Genomic DNA, 18,109 nt, shown 5'->3' with positions numbered 1-18,109 from the left:
GAGCCATGATATTTCTTTAAGGTTTTCTTTTGAGTAGTTTTTCCTGGCTGACTGGATTTAGGTTAGAGTCGAGGGGAGGAAATTGACAGTGTATCCGGAGATTATAAACTCAGGAAATGTCGAGCTTTCCTCCTGGGAAAAGAGAGCAAAGCATAATAATGTAAAACAAGGAGGGGGGAAAAAGATTGCTTTATTTGGGGGGTTGTTATTACGGGTGTGCCTTGAGTATTATCCTAACTGCTTGCCTTCAGTATCTAGTGTCTAGGAAACTAAATACAGCACTTGAGGACTGGGGCATCGGCTGTGGAGAATTTGCTGTGTGTGGAGAGTGATAGTGACATAAGATCTCCCCACCCTCTATCACATCCTCAAGCCCTGATCTCTCTCTCTGCCTCGCTGGGAGTTCCCTTCGTCACCATGGCAACGCTCTAAACAGGGCCTGTGCAGGCACGTCGCCAGCATGTGGTAAACAAAGGGCATGTTTTTGCCTCTAAATGCAGTAAACTTGTGATTCTAATTTAAAGCAGCCCACGGCCTTACTGAGTAATTCAATACTGAGGTTTGGTCTTTTTGTTCTTTTTCCCCTTCAGTTTATTTTTACCCTTTTATTTGTGGAGCGTTATGCAGATTTTGTTTTTTGTTTTGTGCTAGAAAGGGCACTTTAATAGGCCTGCAGCTTCACACGCTTGTCAGGATATTGGGAACAACTACTGTATCTTTCATGCGAATTACATATAAGAAGTTACGTCCATATGAAAAAACAGGCTGATTTTGTGGCATTACTTCATGTACAGTACAGAGCCTGATAAAAATCTTTCAAGCGCATTTGAAATAACTGAAAATAAAAAATCAAGAACTTGCAAAATAGTGGGAGAGGCCTCGTTTAAATTCACCACATTACTTCCACTAAATGCTTTGAGCTTAGCGGCGGCGCTGTTGACACAGCTATTCTCACAGAAGAGAGAAACATTACTTAAGACGAACACTGAAACTTGGCAGTTCCAGCCATTTTCTGGCAAAAGAGCCAGCAATTTCAATTTCCCCTGACTGCAGGGCTAAGTACCCCAGCACCATCTGTAAAGCTAAGCTGATTATCTGTCTAATACTCATCGCTGTGTTCAAGATGTTGGCTCCACTGGTAACTCAAAGCCTGTGTCCCCTCAGGCTCTTCAGTCTATAAATCTGCTGAAACCAATCCTCAGCTCAAACTCCCAGCTCTATTTAATTATTACGCTTGACCAAAGAAAACAAACAAAACAAAACAAAAAAAGGACAGGCATTTTCTGAGTCAGAACCAATTACGTGACTGTGAAATGAGAGAGAGACTGTTTTCTAAGGGAAGTGGCACCCTGGGAAAGGTATTCTTGCTCAGAGTCACGGTTTCCACAGACCCCAGACCCGAGCCTGGCACTGTGGGCACAGTGGGCAGGGAGAGCTGGCGCCCCAGTTTGGTTACAGACCAGAGGAAGACGGAAGTGTTGTGGCGTTTTTTCTCTTCCCTGGGCTGTTTTCACATGTGGGATTTCCCTGGAATGTAATGGCCTAACTGTACAGTATACACAAGCACACATTTCTGTGTTCTTAGTAAGAGCCCTAATGGTCACAACTATGTGATGTTAAGAATAAAGCAGTCTGTTGTCTAGAAACGTTTCCATTTTCATTTAGCAAGTTCCTTCTTGGCTGTCCTGTTGACTAGCTTTTTTTTATCTGTAGGGGTAGCACAACATGGGTAAGGGGGTAGGTGGGTGACTGATTTCAACATGAAATTTAATCATATTTCATATTTCACGTTCCTATCGGGTTTGAAGCCATTTGGGCGCCTCTAAACCACAAAAAGCAAAGTGTGTTTTCCCTGTGGTAGATCATTAACTTCGTGGTAAAGGTTTTATTGACACCAAGTTACCATTGAGAGGAGGGAATTTGGCCCATCCTTTTGGTTAAAAAAAATGGAGAGATACTAGGCTACGGTGTTAGAAGGTCAGGCGTAAGACTCTCAGGCATAAGACTCTAACCTACGTCTCCTGAAATGACTAGGATCAATACTCTGCGCCTTAAATCGCTAGGTTGTGGTGTCATAAATGAATAGGAAGTGAACCGTGCTTTGTCTCCATTTCGTCACCGGTTTGTCTTAGAGATGGGGATGCGCCTGGTGGTGCAGGATGTAAACAAAGCCGGGCCTCGTTGCCATGAGAACACCCTGTCAGCCTTGGCCACAGTAAGGCGACTCGGGCTCTGTGCGAGCAAACAAGGATGATGACTAACTGGAGTATGTGTTTTCGGGATGGTAGTTTATTTTCACTGAACTGTTTTGAAATGTAATTAGGCACAAGATGACTTAGGTTTCATCATACAAGTTTGTCTCGTGCTTCAGAATGTTAAGAGAGTGAGTAATTGTAGGGGTAGGCAAAATTTTAATAATGAATATCCATCTGTATAATAGGAAGTCACAAGTATGCACATGAATGATAACTGAGTGCTGTTGCTTCTTTGTTTTTCCCCTTTTGGGGAAGAGAGGATGAGAACTAAAATGTCATGTGGAATGTAAAATAGTCAAATGGTGTTAAAGCACTGTAGAAGGGAGACGATGACCGAGTGAGCCAAAGTATTTGGAATACAAATGCTCAATTAAGCAGGCAGCCCCCTCCCTCTAAAATTTCTGCGACTGTAAAAATCACTTTCCCTTTCGGAGTCAGTGAGGATGACACGACAGTCTCATTTGCACTTCAAGTCATCGTTTGTCAGCGCTCAGTCACTTGTCAGTGACGCTGCCGGAGCAGTAGCACGGAGCTCGTCTGCCAGTGAGGAGTGTGAACTGCTGCCATCAAAGGGGGGACTTCTCTGAGAATCCCGAACGTGTGAATGAGGAGGCCGTAAATAACATGTTAACGACGTTCGGGAATCTGTCGCTGTGGCGTTGGAGGAGGATGAAGAATCGGGGACGGGACAGAAACAAGATGCTCATCACCGAGCCTTTGTGAAGAAGGGACAGGGGTGGTTGGCATTGTCATGATCATGAGCCTTTTTAACACAGATTGAGCCCCTGGTGTCCTCCCTTTACTAAGTGATCACCCAGTCTGCTGGTCACCCCACAGGCTACCAGTTGGCTTTGAAATGTAAGACCGGGCAGCCAGTTTAATAACCAGTGACCTCCCCCCAGGGTGGGCGTCCAGAATTCCTGGAGACACACGGTTTGCCCCCTCCGTTTCCTCATCCATCTTTATTTTCCCTGGGCTCCTGCCAAGGTTATTGGCTGAGCTTTTGGTGGCCAGACAGGCAGGCAAAACAATAAAGTAACTGTCTCCGTCCTCCCTTGAGTTATTTTGCATTCCTGCAAACTGCTTGTTGTTTTTTTTTTCCGGTCTCCCTCTGTCAGGGTTTAATCCAAGTGTTTTTTTGTTCAGCTAAAGCCAGATTAACAATGTGGCAGGTCCAGTGTTTCACATTAATTATTCCTTACACTTAAATAGGGCTTTTCTGGACACCCCACTCAAAGTGCGTTACAGGTAATGCGGACTCCCCATCCAGGGTGTACCCTGTCTTGCTCCCATTGCTTGCTGGGATAGGTTCTGGCTCCCCTGCGACCCTGAAGTGGAAGAAACCATTAGAATATGGATGGATGGAATATTAGTATGTTCCCATTATTAGTCAGTACTGAATGCTTTTTCTTAAAGACCCTCCTTATTGTCATGGCCTTATAGTACAGTATAGACATCTCGAGTTGTGGAAACAAGTCAGAGCTCAGTCAGTGCCTCATGCTGTTTTCTCTCACTGGAAGTGTTTTAAGAGCTGTTTGCTGTGCATGTGGATTTTTTTTTTTTATTTCCTGCCGTTATCCTTCCGATGAGAAAGTGTCTCGTGTGGAGTCGATGTGTCTTGAATGTGTTGCACTAAAACCGATTGGCAGAGCAATGGTGGGAACGCAGCCGGGAGACAGCCCCTCGCGCTGTAGTTCTGATGGGAGTCAGGCGCGCTGGGGAAACGCGCGAAAGCTTTACTTTGGAAACGGAACTTGTGGACAAGAAAACAACTTAATGGGAAGTAAACTGTTGGCTCAGTTTCTGTGGACATTCCAACTAGCCATTTAGGATTCAGTCTCTGTTAGTCTGCGGATACAGAACATGTGTACGGAGGCTTACAGAACGTGCTGTTCTCGCTGTGGCGAGTGCTGTTGTTTGAGAACAGTGAGGGAATGTTGGGTCGAGAAGCTTCCACCGCGTTCCTCCGGTCTGTCCATGCAGTTGGTAGGAGGTTGTTCAGATATTCCTGGAATTCGCATTTTCTCCAAGGCCTTGAGGAAACACCCCCCCCCACTGAGCTGAAACACACAGCAGAGGGACTTGGCCATTCGTAAGGGTGTTGTTTCAACAGCAGGCTGCCTCTTCATTCACTCAGTAACGCACTGGAGCTCTCGTCTTTAAAGAGAGAGCGTCGGCTTGCTCTGCCCCCCCAACATCGATGAATGTCTGGTGACCGCTGCCCTCATCTCTCTCGCAAGGTCCCGTAGATGTGAACTCTGCAGCACATTTCGGTCTGTGTTTGAGGCAGTCGGTTTAGCGAATGAAGTTTGTGTGGGTTTGATTTCCGATCTGCTGCGCAATTGTGAAAAATAGGCTTTTGACAGCACTTGCAGCAGGTGTGGAATATGGGGTTGCAGGGGATTTTCCAGTCATAGGTGGTGCAGTAAATTAGTCCAAATAAGTAGCAAATTAACTGGGGCAAATCAAATGGCCTTAAATATCTTCTACAAACAGAGGTGGCAAAGAAGGCAAAATGGATTATGGATGCGTCTCTCACCTCCTTCACTGCCGGTTCTGGGAGACGCCTCTGTGCTAACAGACACAGGAAGTCTTTCATCCCCACTGCAAGATCGCTTTCAAACAATGTATCAGAACCGTCTTCTCCCTTATCTTACTGTAACCCTGTCGCACTGACTCATTGGTTGGTAAAGCTTTGTCTGTCATTGTGTTGTTGTGTTGAGAGGGTGCTGTAAAATGAATCGCACTTGTGTGTGTGTCCTCTCGCCCCCCCAGAGCTCGACCCAGGAGATTGGGGAGGAAGTGGAAGACGGGGCGATCTACACCATCACCCTCAGGAAGGTGCAGGTGCACCAGGCGGCCAGCAAGGGGCAGCGATGGCTAGGGGTGAGTGACGCTCGGACCGGGGGCAGAGCCCAACAGATTAACATTTCCGTACCCGATCGCTGCTTGCAGAGCCCCCTTACGGCATTGAGCATTGTGGATTTAAAATGGCTTGAGAACAGAGAGTAACTGAGTTCTCCAACAACAAAAGTTGCAAGAAGGCCCCTAGTCACAGGTGAAAGAACGTGTTACAGGGCATCAGGCAGTACGTATCGCCCAGTGGACAAGACAAGTGGGACACATGTCTCATTAAGCCCAAGCCTGTTAACACGAGTGATTCTTCCGTGTTCGCGTGAAGTTAGCGGACAGGTCTGCTCGTGAGGAGTACCAGGCCTGTTGTCACACACGGTGCTTGTGCCCCCCTCTCTGGCCCAGGTGGAGACAGAGTCGGCCCTGAGCTTGTACGAGACCTGTAAAGTGCGCACCATCAAGGCAGGCACCCTGGAGAAGCTGGTGGAGTACATGATGTCGGCGTTCAGGGGCAACGACTCCACCTACGTCACCATATTCCTCTGCACCTACCGCTCGTTCGCCACTACTCAGCAAGTGCTGGACCTGCTGCTCAACAGGTGAGGGCCTGTCTACTCCTGTGGGTTCGGCTCGTCCACCAGACACAGAGAGATGCACACACGCACGCACGCAGAGACGCACACAGAAACCAGCTCTCTTGTGCAGCTATGTCTCCCCGAGAACAGTTTTCTGGAAAGATGGATTCTCCAGACTGCCCCATTAGACACTAACAGCTGTGTTCCCTGTGGCTTCTCTAGGTATGCCAAGCTGCACCAGCAGACCAGCGCAGAGGGCTCCAGACTGACCCATGATGACCGCACAGAGCTGAAGAAGTAGGTGACACTTGGCACTCCTGCTGAGAGGCAACACATTTACTGGCTGTGACCCGACAGAGTTCTGGTTTAACGAAAAATCTGGTGTACTAACAACAGTTTTTAAAATACTCTTTTCTGTGGTACAAATTAAGACAATTTTTGATTTCAAGATTAAAGGAGTGCATTCATGAAAAATCTGTGTCTAGCTTCTGCTGAACTTGTTGATGTTTTTTATCAAGTAATCGGACAAATCCTGTTAGTTTTGCTGCTCCCAATTGTGCACAATTGTAATATTATCATGCTTTGTTTCCCTCATTATCAGGACATTTCTTTGATTTTCAGTGTAGGCTTTGATAATTCCACCATCTGCGCCTGCCCCTCTTTCATGTATCATTTACCTTTTATCACTTCGTTTGGAATGGAAACTGAAGCATGTGTTTTTATCTGAGGAGAGAAACGTAGCCTCTCATCGGAACATTAAAACGAGTTAAAAGAATCCGCTCGAGAAAGAAAGAGCAGTCTGGGTGAGAGCAGACTGTGTACCCGTCATTCTTGTATGCAGTACAGCGTTGGGGTTCATGCAGGATTCATGCGTTATACTTTATTTTGAGATGCTGTTACATAAGAAATGAACACATGAGACACACAGTGAGAGACGGATGCAACACACTGCTACTTAGTAGTTCTTTCCAGTTGGCTACGGATGATTTGAACGATCAGACCTGCCCTGGCCCTGACTCTGTGCTAATTAACCTTTCTTTGTCTCTGTCCCTTGTCGCAGCACTATCTCATCCATCCTGGGGGCCTGGCTGGATCAGTATTCCGAGGATTTCTGGAAGCCTCCGGAGTACTCCAGCCTGCGCCGCCTCATCTCCTACCTGCACCTGAACTTCCCCGGCTCTGACCTGGAGAGGAGGGCCTGCAACCTGCTGGCCCAGTTTCACCGCCGGCAGCACTGTGAACCCGAGCAGGACGGTAGGGAAGCCCAGGGTTCGCTTGTCCAGCCGCCATAGGAGCGGTCAGGACGTCACTGTGTACCGTCACGCAGGGATCGACAGACGCCAAACACAATTCGCACTCATAAGACCTGTGACGCCCAGGCAAGTGGGATCATGCTCTTTCCTGCAGCGACACACTGATGGACAGACTTTTAGATCTACAGTAGATCACATTTTGTTCCCAGAATTCCCAGATGTTATTAAGAATTGCCTTCTGGGAACAAAAATGGGACCAAAAGTACTGTGGCACAGCGGAGTGTCTCTCATCCACAACATCTGCTGGCCGCCCCACGAGGGCATCCACAAGCCATGAAACCACGCGCGATCCTCTGGTGTCTGACGGCTGCGTGGGAATGTAGCGAGAACATATCAGCTGCAGGAGCTCTCCTTAAGAGGGACCCCTATATAGGATCTGCTCTCGGCTGGTCAAGCAGTCGTCGCCGAAGCTCCTGAGCTGAAGCGCTCAATCCTGGTCCCTCCTAAGTAAGGGAAAAGAAGAAAAACGCTCCTCCTGTTTCTAGACGATAGGTACAAATCATACAAGCTCTCCCCAGAAGGCTCATAGCTGACAGTCTAACTGCTGATGGAGGTGTTGACTGGGGTCAGCGATCACCGCAGGTCCGTTCATCACCTCCCGGTCACTTGAGCGAGATTACAAAGGCGGCTTTTACAAAGCTGTTTGTGCCTGTAGCTGAAGTGTCGTGTAATTCCCGATCTCCGATCGCCCAGTGAAGAGGCCTTGAGCGTTTCCCAGTCCCAGTCCAGCAGACTCGCTGCGCTAACCCTGCTTCAGCGCATGAAGGCTTTGATTGCGGTAGGAGAGGAGAGTGTTGTTGTGTGAGGAGTAATGAATAAATGTGTCTTGCTTGTGTGCCCCCTGCCAGGGCTGGACCACAGCGCCTGCACCTTCACCATGCTGGAGGAGAACGGCTTCGATTACGAGCGCCCGGACTTCATGTCCTTCCCGCCCCCGGTCGTGGCCGAACAGTTCACGCTGATGGACGCGGTGAGGCTGCTGTTCCCTCTCGCTTGTCTTTCGGCCACCAGCTGCACGTTGGCTCGGAGGGCCTTTGTACGGATTTCACAAAGAGCTGGGTGTGGCTCACCCCAGTCTGTGAGGAGCTCCTTCAGTGCTGAAGGATGTCCAAGATGTCAGGTGCTGCCAGTGATCTGAAAACGTTTCCATTGCGCAGGCCAATTAATGATGATGGGTTAAACCAGGCAGAACTGTTGTGAAGCTGTTCCAAAGGGGATGGGTCAATGCCCAGGCATCTGCTTTAGAGTGGTCTCAATTAAAGAAGCCTACAGCCCCGAATAGAAGTGGCGCTCAGTCTTTCAGCCGCGAATCTGGAAATTACAGAACCCGAGTGGCTTTGCCTTTTTTATCTCTCCAAGCAGCGCAGCCTGGCAGACAGGACGCAAGTGGTGTTGCGTCTCTAAAGAGGGGCTTCTAGTACAAGCAGGGCTGGCAACTTGCCCGTGTGCAGAAGTGACAGAAGGTATCAGTGTCCACGTTGTCCATAGTGGAGGATGCATGTAGAAGTCAAAGGATTTGTCTTTTGTGCAGTTGCCAGCTGCCATTATCTGACGATTTTCTTCGGGTGTTGCCCTGTTGTGCATGAAGGGGAACTAACCCCCCAGAACAGGGAACGGGGAAAAGCTGTTCGCTGTTCTGAAGCCCGTGCTGTCTCGCTGTGCAGGAGCTCTTTAAGAAGGTGGTGCCCTATCACTGCCTGGGCGGCATCTGGTCTCAGCGGGACAAGAAGGGCAAGGAGCACCTGGCGCCCACCATCCGTGCCACCGTGACCCAGTTCAACAGCGTGACCAACTGCGTCATCGCCACCTGCCTGGGCGACAAGGCGCTCAAGCCCGCCCAGCGCGCCAAGGTGGTGGACAGGTGGATCGAGGTGGCCAGGGTAAGGCGCACATTTATTTTGTGCCCAACCGGATGTCAGGAGTGGAGCATAAACTTTCACTGCCTTTTTCTTTCTCACTTTAGATTGACTTGTGTGCTGTTAGCTGGGAATCCGTTATTTCTGGGTTTTTGTTGCAGCGGCTATCATGGAAACGTCTGACGTCACAGAATCGGTGATTTTCTGTCTCGTGTTATTTCAGGAATGCCGAATCCTGAAGAATTTCTCTTCCCTGAGGGCCATCCTCTCGGCCCTGCAGTGCAACTCTGTTTACAGGCTAAGGAAGACGTGGGAGGAGGTCTCCAGGTGAGACGGATAAGAGTAGGAGGATTTGTTCCAAGGAGTCTTTCATTACAAATTCTATTCTTCTTTTTTTGTCCTCAGTTACAGTGTATATCTTACTGCTTTATCCACAGGGAGAACTTCCGAATCTTTCACGAGCTGTCGGAGATCTTCTCGGATGAGAACAACCATTCCCTGAGCCGCGAGCTCCTCATCAAGGTAGGCCTGTTCAGGTCTGGAGCAGTTCTCCCAGCTCACCGCAGCTTGCAAGCTCCCGAAATCCTACGATCAGCGCTTTGTTGTTCTTTCACTTTCTTTAGTGCGCTGCTCAGATTAAAAAAAAGGTCAGCTCTACGCCATGTTCTGTATTTCTGTCAGGCATGCGGGGGCGGTGGTCCTTGTACGGTCCAAAATATGATGATGCATCAAGATATTCAAATGCACCAAGGGGTGCTGTGATCTCTCATGTCAGTTTTGCCAAAGGATTACTCTCCACAGTGATGGCCTTCATCAGACTCCTCTCTGCTCGGCCTTTGCAGTAACGGACTGCGCAGTGGCTCCAGCTGCTCGTCCCCTGCAAACTTGCACTGCTGACTTCGTGCTGTAGCGATAGGACATTGCTGGTGGTGGTTTGGGGGGGGTGGTGCTCTGGTTTTCAGTGCAGTGGGGCCGGGTGAGGGCCTGGCCAAGCGTGCTGACTCACACAGCTGCAGTATACCCCCTTCTGAGAAGCAGGGGCTTGTTGCTCGGCAGCGCAGAGAGGCAGGATGTGGCCGTGCACCTGTCTTGTGGCACGAGGAGAGCCTGCAGCGCACACTTAAAGGTCACCAGAAACCAAGTCACGCCTCATCGTTTCGGACCCCACTGTGGCATGTCAGTGGCTAGGTTTCACAACCACAACTAAAAGAGCATTTGCTTTCATTTCTGTCTCTTAGTTACGAGTGCAGATTGGCCACTGTTATTTATACCCAGAGCTGTGGTTAGCACAATAACACCAAAACACGCCGATTCCTGCACGTTCTCGCTCCCCTATAATAGGAGTGTTAATGAACACAGCCATTTCAGTGAGCTCGTAACGGGACGGGCATTCTACTGACAGGTTTGGCATTTTACTTTCATTAAAAAACCTCACGGATCACGTTTGACGAGACCTGCTATTGAGCTCCGAGTTAGGAAAATGCAGACGGTAAAATGTTTTCCGTTGAGTATGGGTGATGCCGCCATTACCCCGCGTCGCCGATACTCAGAAGTCGGGAGCCTACGTTTTTTCCCCCCTCTGAGTCGGGCATCAATCCTTCTTCCCCGCTAGACAATGTAGACGCGTTTTGAGAGGTGTTGCTCCGATTCTGGCCGATTCTCCCGTCCTTTGTGGGATTCCTCGCTCTGCAGCAGGAGGCAGGCCGCCTCTACCTGCAGAGATTCCTTGCTGCGGGCAGATTAAGTTCCACACAGCTGTAATGGAGACGCGATGTGGTGCTCTCAGAGTATTTCCAGGAGGAGAGGCCCGTCGGGGGGGGGCGTGTTTCTGTGAAGACGGGGGAGAATCCCTCGTGGCATCACAACGGGCAGCAGGCCTTGATAAGAGCCCCGCCTTGCAGATGTGTCAGCGAGGGGTATCCCGGGTGGGGGAACGGTAGGGGGGTTTCACAATCTCTTATCTCTTACGCTCAGCTGGAACACCGCTCAGTGAGTCACGTGACGTTGCACTGTAAAAAGTGCACACCGGCTTCCAGGAGACAGTGTTGGTCTATATATTTCAGGACACCTCAATTTCCTTTATTGTCTACTGTGAAAGAAAAGTCTGTATTGTAATCGGAGAAAGCTGATCACGCTTTACTGCAGCATCAAATGCTGAAGGTCTTCAAAACGCACAATGGAGGATTTGTCTTCTACCACTTCCCGTATGGTGTAAAAAGACGTATAGATCCAGGAAAAAAAAGGATTGTGGGCTCAGGGTCTATACCTGCAGATGTGCTCCTGCAACTTCCAAGACTTGACATCCCTGCAGTTGGCCTCATACCGGCTTGCGTCTGTTTGCTCTTTCCAGGAGGGAACCTCAAAATTCGCCACCCTGGAGATCAACCCCAAACGGGCACAGAAACGGCACCAGCAGCAGAGAGAGATGGTAAGAGCGAGACGTTCTGGCGTGGGACGTCCCAGAGGAGACGCGCATCATGGTTGTGCAATACTAACTTGATAATTGAACTTCGAAGCGTCGATGAGCCTGCGTCGATCTGTTTTTAATGTAATGGTAAAGATCGTTCTAGCTGCTGAAGATTTGCCCTTTGAATGTACATTAGAAACTCTTGGAATTAAAATGCTGTCTTCTGGGGTGCAGAAAGTCTGCTTCCCTCAGCTGTGAAGGCTGATGTCTCAGCATGAGCTACGAGTACCCTCTAGTGGTTTTTTAGCAGAATTGCAGGTCACTTATAATTACAGTTCAGAACTCTTCTGAGTCCATCCCGCCATTTTTTTGCTTCAACCAATTTGGTGTCACAGGGCACAGTGGGCAGGGCAGGATACACCCTGGATGGGACGCCAGGCCAACACAGGGCACACACAGACACGCACACACACTCACACTGGGGGCAATTTTCCGAGAAGCCAATGGACCCACTAGTATGTCTCTGGGCTGTGGGAGGAAACCGGAACAGTCAGAGGAAACCCATGCTAACCGGGGGAGAACATGCAAACTCCACACAGACAGCACCCCTGGTCTGGAATTGAACCCAGGGCCCCAGCGCTGCGAGCTGGCTCTACTTACCCTTGAACCACCCTGCCACCCTCATCTGAGTCATTTGCAGCTGGTTGGTGACATTGACTGTCCCTTTCCCTGTCGCACCACTGCCCCACCGACAGTGTTTGTTCTGAGACGCCAGTCTGATGGATCCCAGTTCCTTCCCACCAGTTTCTCCACACTAACCCCTGCGCTGTGTTCCAGGGCGTGATGCAGGGCACTATTCCCTACCTGGGCACCTTCCTGACGGACCTGGTCATGATGGACACCGCCATGAAGGATTTCCTGGACGTAAGTGTCCCTGCACTGGCCCTGGGTGTCCGCGTGTTTCCCAGCAGCTCCTGGTCCAGTCTCGGGAACGTCCTCCAGCACTGCTGTCCAGGATTGCTGTTGTGCTGGCCGGGGGTAGTGCGATCTCCACGCGCTTCTCCCTTTTGTAAAAAGAGTTGCAGACCAGACATTGAAACCAGGGGGGTAAAGGGTTAATCCACACCGTAAGGAAAAGAAAAGCTGTTTCAGCTGTGGAGCCTTCTTCAGGAGCGGGCCCTCTACCTGTGTCACCGACAGCGAATGTCAGCTTCTGCTCTTGTTTTAAAATGGCCTCTGCCACATCATCATTGAGCAGAGGCAGTAGATTTCGTTCACCAGAGATGCAGACGTGCGCAGGGCTGTGTGCTGAGTGATCCTGAAATCGACGTCTCTCTCTGATTTCTTTTCTCCACTACAGGGGGGATTGATCAATTTTGAAAAAAGAAGGAAGGTAAGGATTCAGTTTCACTTCGTTTGATTTAATTAACGGTGCAAGCTACACGCTGTTGGAATGTGTTCTAATTAGATTTAGGTCTACACATCTAGAATGAATGACTGGAATGATTTGATTTCTCAACATTTCATGCGGCGGTAGACCATTAAGGGCCAGTTCTATCTGGACATGTGCGTTTCTCACCGGAAAACATTCAGGTCGTGTGGAGAATTATTTGTTCATCTGTTCTGTCCATTAATTACCGACAAGTATCCCTTATTATCATTGTGGAGGCAGAGACATAATTCAAAACACCAGAGAGGCGGGGAGGTCTTGCAGCTGCCCTCTCCCACTGCCTTTCATACCTTACAAACCTGCAGGTACATGTCCTTGTCTGCCTCATTTATTTAAAAGCCGGTGAAGTGGCTGCATCCAATCGACACACAACATTGACCAGTTTGTTAAGTGAGCCAGGCATAGCAGGCTGAGCTGTGGGCTTGCCAGGACCGCCAGCCTGTTGCAGACTGTCCTCCTCTGCCTTGCAGGAGTTCGAGGTGATCGCCCAGATCAAGCTCCTGCAGTTGGCCTGCAACAACTACAACTTCACTCAGGACAGCCAGTTTGTCGAGTGGTTTTCCGGGGTGGAGAGACTCAGTGAGGCGGAGAGGTAAGATGGAGAGACTGTCCTGGGGAAGCTTGAATGCTCTAGAAACGTGTACTGTAATCAGTGTTGTGCTGTTACCGACACCAGCCTCCTGAACAGGTCTGAATTGCTTCATAATCCACTTCTGCATACTGTTTCAGACTTAGCCCTGTAAATAGTTATACAAAGGAGCTTGTTTAGGGAATACATTGCTTTTAAACCACCTTGACACTACCAAATGGGCTAGATGGGTTGAATGGCATCTTGCTTGTAATCTGTCTTTTTAACTAATATACTGGGGGAGCCACTGGGGAGCCCGAGTGTAACCCAGCAAGCAGCAGGCACAGGGTGGGACACATCCTGGATATAAGAACGTAGGTGATCCTGTTGTTGTGTAAGAGGTTGAGGGGAATTCTGGCTAAAGATTCCTGTCTCTGTTCCTCACAGCTACAGCCTGTCCTGCGAGATCGAGCCCCTGTCGGAGTCGGCCAGCAACACGCTGAAGGCCAAGAAGAACAGCGGCATCATCAAGCGCTGGAGCGAGTAAGTGGAGCAGCTGTTCCTGCAGACTGGGAGCCCTCCGTCTGTGCTGGCACAGGTGGCTTCTGGCCTCCGGTTCATATTTACATACATATCTGGTGCCCGACAAGCACATGTTGTGGGTACCTTGCAAGGCCCAGAAGAAACGGGCAGCGTTGCAGACCGATTGTTGAACTGAACGTGCCTCCGTTCAGACCTCTGTCATACGAGGCAGTGCGTCGGAGCTGTGCCCCTCTGTGTGTCCCTGTGCTGACCCGGCTGTGCTGTGCGTCTGCGTGTTCCAGCCGGCAGCCCGCCAGCGCCGAGGCCAGCAGCAGCGTGGGCAGCTGCCACTCCAAGTCCTTCGAGCAGCTGCGCTACGGGCCCTTCCCCGGGGGGGACGGGGGCGACTCGGTCAGCGTCACCTCCGCCGGCTCCAGCAGCTCGGACGTGGAGGAGATCAACGTCAGCTTCGCCTCCGAGTCCCCGGACTCCCACGAGAAGAAGGTGGGTCAGGGGGCGGGCTGGGGGCGGGGGGGGCCGGAGAGCCTCCTGGGTCCCTTTGGCCCCTGGGCTTCAGACTGTGTCTCTGGAGCAAGAGTTTATTTGAACCCAGTGAAGGTCTCTGCTCGAGCCCCAGACAGGCTTCGTTACTAATTGCCACTGTACTCTCCACCTGCAGCACACTAGCAGGGAGCAGACAGATTCCCTGGAACTGGGATCAGTCTGATTGTCAGCCAGCACTCAGGCTGTTCAGCTGCAAGAGCTTCGGCTAAAGCAAAGCTTGCAGAATGCTTTGTCCTGTATTATTATTAGTACTAGTTAGTTTCCCTACTTGTTAATGTGATCCTTAATTTCCGAAGCGGTTGTGCAGTAACGTGCACATCCACCTGCTTGACAGCCTCCCATTTCACAAATCTGTAGCTGTGACTTTCTTCACACGTGAAACGTGGTCGCAGTTACTGAAAGCGTCGGAAGAGCAGTCACCACAGGAAGATGACTGCTCAGACTGGTCAAAATGTCGGGTTTCCTATCCAAGCCCGGCAACGTTTCACGGAAGAGGTACAGAACTGGACTGGAGAAGCCCTTCGCATTATTCCTTCTGGAAAGATGACCTAACGGAGAGTTCCCATTCCATGTGTCACAACACTCCCAGGAACTGTTTTTATCCATGTCACGTCACGTGTCCAATACAGAAATCAGTAAGATGTATTTCTGAAGTTACTGAACACAGTGCTCATGCAAACCCCCAATAAGTGACAGATCCTGTGGTGGTGTTGTGAATTTGCACACTGCTGTGTTTCTCACATTTCCTATTTCTCACATATCTTTTGAGCCCTGAGAAGGGTGTAGATTTTGCCGCGTGGTGGTGGTGATGATGATGATGATGAAGAAGAAGAATGTGTTTGAGGGGCAGTGCTCAGCCTCACTGTCTGTAGAAACTGTGCTCTGTCAGTGCCTCTCTGCTGACTGCAGTCTTGATTCCTTTGTAGAACGCCACGCCCACAGTAAAACATTCCAATTCGGCCTTAGGCAGGGGATGTGTGCTGGCAGAACCCGTGACCACGGTACTTGACTTTAAAGATTTCTTTCCTCACTCTGTGTGACATTTTCTGTTGCTGTCTCTTGGGGAATGGGGTCGCCATTGTTTGATAATAATAAGAATAATAGAAGAATGTCGTGTGAATATACAGCACTTTTCATGTGCAAGTCAGGTCTTTTGCTCATGCACGCAGTATTGGAGCCATTGTGTCTAAACTGTACACACGTCATTTCACAACATTTTGTCTTTATGTTCCTTTGTATTTCTTTATTTTTGTCTGTCTGTCAAACAGTCGTCCGTCCTGTTCTTCCGATGCCGTTTCACAGTGGCTCCGATTAACTATTTGTTCACCCTGTGTGCCGGGATGAAAGAGCGTGTTTTGTGCTTGCTGGAGGGCCTAATTGCTGTAATTCTGTCCACTCATAAGACAAAATTTGTGCAGCCTGGGTGATTTCAGCTGAGGGGTTTCTAGAAAATCTGGACTGCTTATTCAAAAGTCTGCACAATCCAATAAAAGATATAAACTCTGCGACTAGAAGAGTCGTTTTTTTAATAGGTGGTTTTACATTCATCCTCTCGGTTAAATTAAACCACAAAAACTAGAAAACTAAGGAAGGTGGACTGCGTTTTCTGTGTGTAAATTGTGCCATCTGTTTACCCTCTCTTCTGTTAAATCAAAGTGTTAAAACCACTGTAGCTCAGGACTGGCCTGTTGACCTGTTGATCAGGAATGCTGGTTTTGCCAGGATGAGAAAAGCATGTCTTGCATGCACAGGATCTTTTGAGCCAATGAGGTAGCTGAGCCATGAACACAACTTTTAAAGCCCTTAAATCACCCCAGTTCATGCCAGCATGTCCCTAAAGCTCTATTCAAGCTCATTTGACTTGGCTGAGGACGCTCTTGTGCAGAATCACAGCTGCAGTCTCTCCGGAAGCCTCCAGCTGGAGACCAAGCTTCCCTGTGACAAAGCTTTCCTGCTCCTTGTCGCCCCCTGCTGCCCAGTTCTGGGAGTCGACGTCGCTGTCGTCTCTGGACACGTCGGGCATGGGCTCGGGCTCGGGCTCCAGCAGCGCCTCGTCCTCCTCGGTGTCCTCGACCCCCGTGACCGCCTCGCGCTCCCACAAGCGCTCCGTCTCGGGCATCTCCAGCTACTCGTCCCTCTCCCTGCCCCTCTACAACCAGCAGGTGGACGACTGCTGCATCATCCGCGTCAGCCTGGACGTCGACAACGGCAACATGTACAAGAGCATACTGGTGAGTCGCCGGCGGGGACGGGCGGGCGGGGAGGGGAAGAAGCGGCTGCGCTCAAAACCGAGGACGGAGCCTCGTTCGGAATGACGGGGCGGGAGAGCGTTCCTTCTGGAAAGCCATTGAACACGTTTGGCTTTGGACTCCGATGAGCCCGGTGAACATGAATTTGTGCCGCAGGTGACCAGTCAGGACAAGACCCCGGCAGTGATCCGAAAGGCCATGGTGAAACACAACCTGGACCGCGACAGGCCGGAGGACTACGAGCTCCTGCAGAAGATCTCGGAGGAGAAAGGTGGGTCTTCTCTGAGCGAACCAACTCATGAGGAAAGAAAGAGACCAGGAGACAGCCTGGTCCTGATCCTCAGGGCTTCAGACAGTGACACCCATGCCATTAAAAAGTCTGTAGCACAGCCTAGACACTAGCGTCCGGGGTAATCGCCTCCACCCTGCTCTCATTTCGTTCCTCTCCTTCCCCCATAGAGCTGAAGATCCCCGATAACGCCAACGTCTTCTACGCCATGAACTCCTCGGCCAACTACGACTTCGTCCTGAAGAAACGGGGGTTCCCCAAGGGGAGCAGGCAGAAGCACGTGGCCAGCTCCACCCTGCCGCGCATGAAGCAGAAAGGCCTGAAGATCGCCAAGGGCATCTTCTGAAGGCCCGGCCTCGCGTCGGAGAACCGCCAACAGTATTTCACTCGGGGAGAAAAAACCACAAAGAGGGAATCTCCACAGACTGTGCGATGTGAAAGCGTGGTTCATGGAGTCAGCGGGACGGCGCTGATGGCGCGGGAGCTGGTGTCTTGACAGCCCTGGTGCCGGTGCTGCCGGTTCTCAACGGTCGCCGGGGACGACGACGACGACGACGAAGATCACTGCCCTGTGTGTGGACGTGTTAACTGACGCTTTGTGGCAACCTGCTCCCTGGAGCAGCGCGGGCTGGGACATGAAGGATACGGGGTCTCCCGGAAAGGAGAGCGCCTCCGTTTTCCCGGGATGTGCGAACAAAAAGACGTTTCTCCGCTTTCTCGCGCGAGCTGAAAGAGCGCGGCGTCTGTTTCGGAGGAGAAAGGGTCTGCTGTCCAGACCGTCCTCCGGCCCCTGTGGGGGCAGAGACGCTTTGTGAACCGCAGGGACAGTCAAGCCACTGACGCGTGGCTCCATGAAGACACTTCGGACTCACTTCCTGAGTTTATCAGGAGGGTTTCTCCAACACTAAGAATCTTATTCTTTATATCTAAGCTAAAGAACCACATCACTTCTCATACTTTGGTAGATTTTTACCAAACCCAGCCTAAGAGTATCAGACCCAAAACGTTGAGACAGTTGAGCTTGAAAAGTGGCAAAGATCTTCTAAGCCTTGTATCAATAATCACTACTGCGCTAGACAGGGCAGTACTGACCTTTGACCTGCCAGGGGCCCAGAAACGGAGCAGTCTCCTCTTGGTTCCAAGCTGTTGACAGATACATACTTTATTTCCCAGGACTTTTAACTGCAGATACAAGAGAAAAGAAAGAA

The 18,109-nt window shown here is 50.2% G+C and overlaps 1 protein-coding gene across 5 annotated transcripts in view; it reads left to right on the top strand.

Moving 5' to 3' along the window:
• LOC148644138 (ral guanine nucleotide dissociation stimulator-like) overlaps window positions 1-18,109 on the top strand; it is a 60,714-nt gene extending 42,605 nt beyond the window's left edge. For 3 of the 5 annotated variants that reach the window (XM_088614928.1, XM_088614931.1, XM_088614929.1), the window contains exons 2-19: window positions 5,031-5,141; window positions 5,514-5,707; window positions 5,906-5,980; window positions 6,744-6,937; window positions 7,845-7,966; window positions 8,661-8,876; window positions 9,076-9,179; window positions 9,290-9,374; window positions 11,203-11,280; window positions 12,097-12,183; window positions 12,620-12,652; window positions 13,180-13,301; window positions 13,725-13,820; window positions 14,102-14,303; window positions 15,290-15,364; window positions 16,343-16,594; window positions 16,769-16,883; window positions 17,072-18,109. In XM_088614928.1, the coding sequence (XP_088471054.1) occupies window positions 5,031-5,141; window positions 5,514-5,707; window positions 5,906-5,980; window positions 6,744-6,937; window positions 7,845-7,966; window positions 8,661-8,876; window positions 9,076-9,179; window positions 9,290-9,374; window positions 11,203-11,280; window positions 12,097-12,183; window positions 12,620-12,652; window positions 13,180-13,301; window positions 13,725-13,820; window positions 14,102-14,303; window positions 15,290-15,364; window positions 16,343-16,594; window positions 16,769-16,883; window positions 17,072-17,247 (2,337 nt within the window). In that variant the 3' untranslated portion in view covers window positions 17,248-18,109. The remainder of the gene's footprint in view (window positions 1-5,030; window positions 5,142-5,513; window positions 5,708-5,905; window positions 5,981-6,743; window positions 6,938-7,844; window positions 7,967-8,660; window positions 8,877-9,075; window positions 9,180-9,289; window positions 9,375-11,202; window positions 11,281-12,096; window positions 12,184-12,619; window positions 12,653-13,179; window positions 13,302-13,724; window positions 13,821-14,101; window positions 14,304-15,289; window positions 15,365-16,342; window positions 16,595-16,768; window positions 16,884-17,071) is intronic. The other 2 variants (XM_088614930.1, XM_088614932.1) reach the window with 1 other exon arrangement.

The sequence above is a fragment of the Lepisosteus platostomus genome, chromosome 21, assembly GCF_059453375.1.
Source record: "Lepisosteus platostomus isolate fLepPlt1 chromosome 21, fLepPlt1.hap1, whole genome shotgun sequence".
NCBI classification, from domain to species: domain Eukaryota; kingdom Metazoa; phylum Chordata; class Actinopteri; order Semionotiformes; family Lepisosteidae; genus Lepisosteus; species Lepisosteus platostomus.
Note: the sequence above shows the minus strand (reverse complement) of the source record. Positions and strands in the feature narration are given on the sequence as shown.